Source organism: Dreissena polymorpha, chromosome 4, assembly GCF_020536995.1.
Source record: "Dreissena polymorpha isolate Duluth1 chromosome 4, UMN_Dpol_1.0, whole genome shotgun sequence".
NCBI classification, from domain to species: Eukaryota; Metazoa; Mollusca; class Bivalvia; order Myida; family Dreissenidae; genus Dreissena; species Dreissena polymorpha.
In genome coordinates, this window is record NC_068358.1 from 40,103,516 (window position 1) to 40,110,034 (window position 6,519).

At 34.8% G+C, this 6,519-nt stretch overlaps 1 protein-coding gene across 1 annotated transcript in view; it reads right to left on the reverse strand.

The window, feature by feature from the left end:
- Positions 1–6,283: 6,283 nt before the first annotated feature.
- The window catches only part of LOC127878366 (sodium-dependent acetylcholine transporter-like), a 21,441-nt gene continuing 21,205 nt past the window's right edge, over positions 6,284–6,519 (reverse strand). Inside the window, exon 5 of the mRNA XM_052424892.1 lies at positions 6,284–6,291. Coding sequence (XP_052280852.1) covers positions 6,284–6,291 — 8 coding nt within the window. The remainder of the gene's footprint in view (positions 6,292–6,519) is intronic.

Below are 6,519 nucleotides of genomic sequence, written 5' to 3' on the forward strand. Positions count from 1 at the left end.
ACATATAACGTAAAGTTTCTTATTTTTAGCAGCTCACCTGAGCATAAGGTGCTCATGGTGTGCTTTTAGGATCACCATTTGTCCTTAATGCTTCGTCAACATTTTTCCTTGTTAACACTCTAAAGGTAACATTTATTGCTTGATTGTCATGAAACTTGGTAAGAAAAGTTGTCCCAATACACTTTGTCGTGTTCGAAACTGGGTCAAACCAGGTCAAAACCTAGGTCACTTCGTAAAAAAATAAAGAAAAAGATTGTTAACACTAGAATTCACATTTATAGTTGAATCTTCTTGAAACTTGGTCAAAACGTACGTCTTAACGATATATCAGCTTTCTTTGAAAATGGTTCAGCTTCGTTGAAAAAAGATGGCCGCCAGGGGGAGCATATTTGTTCACATGGCTATAGTAAAACCTTTTTAACAATCTAATAGTCACATTTTCTGCAATTTTCATGAAACTTGGTCCGAACATTTGTTGTTATGATTATGTTATTCACCTCGGCTGAATTCGAAAATTGTAACGGTCCGTTAAGTTTACCTTGTATGGCTATAGCAAAACCTTGTTAACACTATCGTTTATAAAAAAAAAACTTGCTCCACTGATGTTGTCTATTGGAAATTGTATCTGACAATGTAGAAAATAACCCTGAGCACTAGTTGTAATGCACCACATTCTGAAGTGTACAAATGCATAATTTCAACATTGCGCTAGGCTATCAACAGCAGTATATTCTGATAGGAAGACATTCATGTACCGTGTATAATATAGAGGATATTTGTTGGATTCGGTGGATTATCGATTTTAATTCACGAGTGATCATAGAAAAGAATATTTTCACGAGTGGCGCAGCCACGAGTGAAAATATATATTTCTATGATCACGAGTGAATTAAAATCGATATTCCACCGAATGCAACACATTTTCTTTTTATTATATGCTTTTTTCACAGTTTATATACATTGTTAAAGAGTTTAACTAAAGAATTTCGCTAGGATAATGACGTCATTTCACAGTAAACAATGAAAATTATCGATAATTTTCACTGATAATTTTCACTGTTTGAAACAGTGAAATTATCAGTTTTAATTCACTGACATTTTTCTATAAACCACCGGAAAGCATAAAATAAATATATATAATAGATAATAGATATAAAAGTCATCAAAATGCTGTAATCCAGTAAATTCCTCTTGAAGCACCATAACTCATCATAACTTGTGTAAAGTGTATTTGCTGTTTTTTGCTAATGTCTTATATCTGCCCCCCCCCCCCCCCCCCCCCCCCCCCCCCCCTCGAATTGGGCACATGTCCGGTATAAGTTATTTTATCAGTTATTTAGCTATTCGAGTCAATAAAATATTTTATTTCCTGCGTGTGACCACATCTGACCCCAGTCAAGATTAAATAACACATACATGTATTCGAGGGCCTCTATATGATGTTTCATATAAAATATAAACACTAGGTCATAATGACTTCTTTATTAACAATAAATTTTATTTCATGACATAACATTAACATAATTTGTATTTGGCATAAAATAGCACAAATCATTCTTAAAGCATTCTGAAAGTCTATAACAATTCATAAAATTGGAGTTAAAAGGAGGTGGTAGAATCCGAGAAGAGTTGATATATGAGATGTAGATATACAACTATTTTATATGATATCTTAGATACATTAGTACAAACTATTTTATGAATATGTATCTCGTTAAGTTGTATGCTTGTGTTGTAGTATTCTCATAGCTTTGAGATTCACACGATATCGATTCCACTTAACTGTTCGCTTTTCGTTTTGACTGATCCATTGTTAATGTTCAGAAGATAATCTGATTCAGTAGCGTCATGAATGTCACGGCATATTTTTTCACAAGATGGCTGCTGCTCAAAAAGAGCTTTTGCAGAAATGCTTTTCTTTGCTCGCTTTTTTTTTTGGGGGGGGGGGGAGATACTTTATACACTGGTGAACGAAATGGTGACTTAATGGGCGTTAGCACAGGTTTAGTTTGTTGCAGACAAACTCCAGTGTGACATGCAGTTGACGAAATGCATTTTGGTGCTAATCGTATTGTTTGCGATGTATTCAAGCACTTTCTCTTCAAACGATGAAGCGATCGACTTGACTTTTTGCGAATTCTGAAATATAAAAAAAAACAGCTATATATAACAGACATCTAATTATATCAACTAATTTGATGACATCAATATTTTATACTCATAAAAATAATTATATATCGATTACCACATATATGTAATTCAGACTAAGATTTACATTTAATATTATATACTACATATATTATTCAAGCTTGACAAAAATCACCGCAAGCTCAGAGCTGCCACAGTTTCGAGCCGAGCATTATATTTTTAATAAGCTCTCACATGTGCCAAGTATGTAAAAAGAAATGTTAAGTTCAGTTTAGTTTTACTGCAAACTACATTTGGTCTTTTTAAATATAAATATGTTAAAAGCCAAGGATCTTTCGTCCAAATGACATACCTAGTATTACATTATTGTCATGCCTTTATATATATATATATAACAACCTTTTTTGAGCCTGACTTGTATTTAATTTAATTAATTTAATTTAATAAAATTAAACACTATGTAAACATGTAAAATAACACAGGATTTTGTGTTTTCTGATCATAGAACGGAACGTCATTTGGACGAAAAATCGCTTGGCTGATCACAGATGTTATTACAATTTATCATGATAAACATCGCATTAAAGTAAAAACAGAAGCAGTTCAGATGATGTACTCAAAACCGTTCAGACAATTTACGCAAACAAAAAACGTTCAGACGATGTACTGTTTTCCAAATTCGTCGCCACAGATCTAAAAAAGCTTAAACAACGTGCAAAACCTTGTACAAAATATTCTAAGCATGTTATCAAGCAAAAAATGTTGTATTTATTTCGTTGTTTGTCGTCTAGAATAGCAAACACGTCAAAATAAAGTATGTTCAGACGATGTACAATTTTCATTGCTTATTGTTCCTGAATGTTTGAGAAAACTACAGAAATCTAAGAAAAACGACAATTACCAGAGTACATAAGGCGAATAAGCGGGTAGTCTGCGCATAGTTATCATTTATTTTGATATTATAAAATATGAGAATACCTTGATTTTCGTCATTAAGCGAGAGCTTTTTCCGCCATTTTGTGCGTACGATGTACTTTTGTGATCACGTGATTCCCCGCAGTGCATATGATTGTAATTTTAAAAGAGTGAACTGAAGCTAAGCTTGTTTAAACTGACTTGAGAATATTCGAGAAGTCGGGTCCCGTTCTTTAATTGATCATTTATCTTAGTGCCACACATTAGAGGTTAAAACGATTCAAAACCAACTGGCAATCATCCAAATTTTGATAAAATATATCATTGATTAAAAAAAAAAGAATTTCACCGAAACGCAATTTGTTGAGCATAAACGAATGTACGGTGTTGAATAAAAAACGTCGTAAAGGTCGCGATTTTGAGACCACAGAACTAAAGTGATGAAAATTATGATGTCGAAAACTATGTAAAACTATGTCAAAATGTCAAAGTTTTCAAACTATGAACAATTGTATATTAATAATAAATATATCACATTGTTAAGGGTATTAGCTGGTTTAAACTGCGACCACTCGAAACCATGCTTGCATGGCAAATATACGCCTAATGCGAAAATTCTGACATGAGTCGCTATTTCACGACGAGGCTCTTCGAACACGACACACGCCAGACCAATATGGTCAATGGCAGCATATGTGTAATACGCTTACCAGATTTATGATCTGATTGAGACTGATGCTGAAGGATACTTTACCCGGTCTGATCCCCGAGGGACGGGACGGGAGACGGGATTATACCCCGTCAAAGGCGGTAATACAGCGCCTTCTCCAGACTTGAAGGCCTAAATATACATGTTATATGCAAATATATGTTTGAATAATTATATCCATATATATGAGAGAGTATCATAGTTTATGACATGCTCATAATTTGTAAAATCGACACTGTGCCGTCTCCAATTTCGAAGTAGGGAAGTTAAGATTAAAGAGTATTCCGATATCCTCTGTTTAGTAATATTCGTATTAAACATGTTTGCAATTTCTATGTTTTATTTACACGCCTTCCTGATTTCATGACTTGGTTTTGACGACTGTAAACCCATGTTTCGTTGTCCTTGCATTTTCTTTCACAAATATGTATCGTTTTTTTAGAAGAAAAAAGCAACTCATATTCATTGTAAATTTTTACATATTATTGTCTGCATGTTAGAATGAGCGAATATAACCCATTTTTCCTGTAGCAAATGCATTTTATTGCTATAACATAAAAATTTAAATTAGCAATTGTAGTTCGTGAGTATAATTGTTAATGCACGTTTACACAAACTCTCTCTTCACAGAAATTACAATTGATATCACATTGTCATGCTCTCTAAGATGGTTTCCATGTAATCCAATAAAGAATAAGCTCCCGTGGCAGTGACAATCCTTAACAATTAGTGTCAAGACTACGGAATTACCGTAAGGGCAATCTTGGTTACACTTTTAAATCCAGAGGGCGACAATGCGATAGTGAGATAGTTCGATGGCGACAATGCGATAGTACGATGACGACAGTGCGACAATACGATGGCGACAGTGCGATAGTAAGATGGCGGCCAATGCGATAATACGATGACGGAAGTACGACAACGCGATAGAACGATGGCGACAATGCAATAATACGATTACGACTGTGCGACAATACGATGGCGACAGTGTGATAGTACGATGGCGACAATGCGATAGTGCGATAATACGATGACGACAGTGCGACAATACAATGGTTACAGTGCGATAGTACGATGCGACAATGCGACAATGCGATAGTGCGATAGTACGATGGCGACAATGCGACAATACGATGACGACAGTGCGACAATACGATGGCGACAGTGCGATAGTACGATGGCGACAATGCGATAACACGATGACGACAGTACGATAACGCGATAGTACGATGGCGACAATGCGATGATACGATGCAGGACAGTACGATATGACTATCGCATAGTCGCCATCGTACTATCGCATTGTCGCACTGTCGCATTGTCGTCATCGCACTATCGAGTAGTCGCATTGTCGCCATCGTACCGCATTGTCGCCATCGTACTATCGCATTGTCGCCATCGTACTATCGCACTATCGCATTGTCTCCCTCTGAATTTTAATGTCTGTGTAACTATGGTGGCCCTAACGGTATTCCGAACAAGACAAACCATCGCAATTTCAACTGAAAGGAAGAAAATCTCATTAAAGGGGGAAACTTACAGGACACTTGCCATATTAGAGACGGCTAATGTTCGTTGATACAAATTGCATACACAGTTATGTATATATACATATATATATATATCTATAGTATATATATATATATATAACTTAGTAATTTAGTAAATCTCTGGAAAGTGTGTTGAGTCTAGATCGTTTCGCCATAAATTAAAACTGATTTCATGAATAGTTTTAAACACATAAAGCGAGATTAAAATGCATAATGAGTTAAATAGAATTTAAAAATAATCGTAATTAGTTTATATTCGCCAGTTGTGTTTTCTTCATTGCGGCCCATTAATTTACACTAAAAATACGGACATTACCGAAATCACAGACTTTGGCAAAACACACAATTGGCATGGAGGCAAATTAGCAAAGGTTTCTTTGGAAATAGCCCGACACAGAGTAAGTCCGCTTTCATCCATTTTGGAGTGTTAGTAAATATTACTATGTTTGCCTAATCTGGTTGGAAATGATTATAAATCGATTATTTGGTTCAGCATTTACAAACGTGACAAGAGTAAACCCAGTTTTGTTATTTTGTTAAATACATGTAAACACATACTTAAGACTAGAATGATATTGTTGTTGCTGGTGGTGGTAGGATGGCTGGCGACAGTAGTACACTATTTGGTTTAAAAAAATAAAATAATGTTGCCTAGATTTCATGAAATGTTGACATGAAATCATTTGTATACATAAAATACAATACCAATACTTATTTACACAAAGAACTCATTTCAGAAACAGAATACTATTGCAACAATTTATATAAATCACAAATCCCGCGCACTCATTTACTTGCAAATCTGGACACATTGTACACTGTTATGTACGGTTTGGTAGGATATGAGATTCTCACGAAAATCAAGTGGAGATTCATGGGTTGTAATGAATGTGAGCAACGGGATACCGTTGACTAAGTAGTAAAACACAAGTTTTACTTTGGGAAAAAGCAATATTATACTCTAAGCGGCTTTTTAAACAAAGAAAGCATATTATACTTAATACTCAACGAAGTGTGATTCTTTATACATGTCAATATATTGTCTGTTTAACGTTACCATTCGCATGTGAAAATAAATGTGTTATCTATTTATAGGCATATGTTTGAATGTAATCAAAGTGGGAGTATTGAAAGGTAGATATATCATAACCGGCTGGGATACATTCGAATACACCGTTTTCAAAGGTAGATTATACA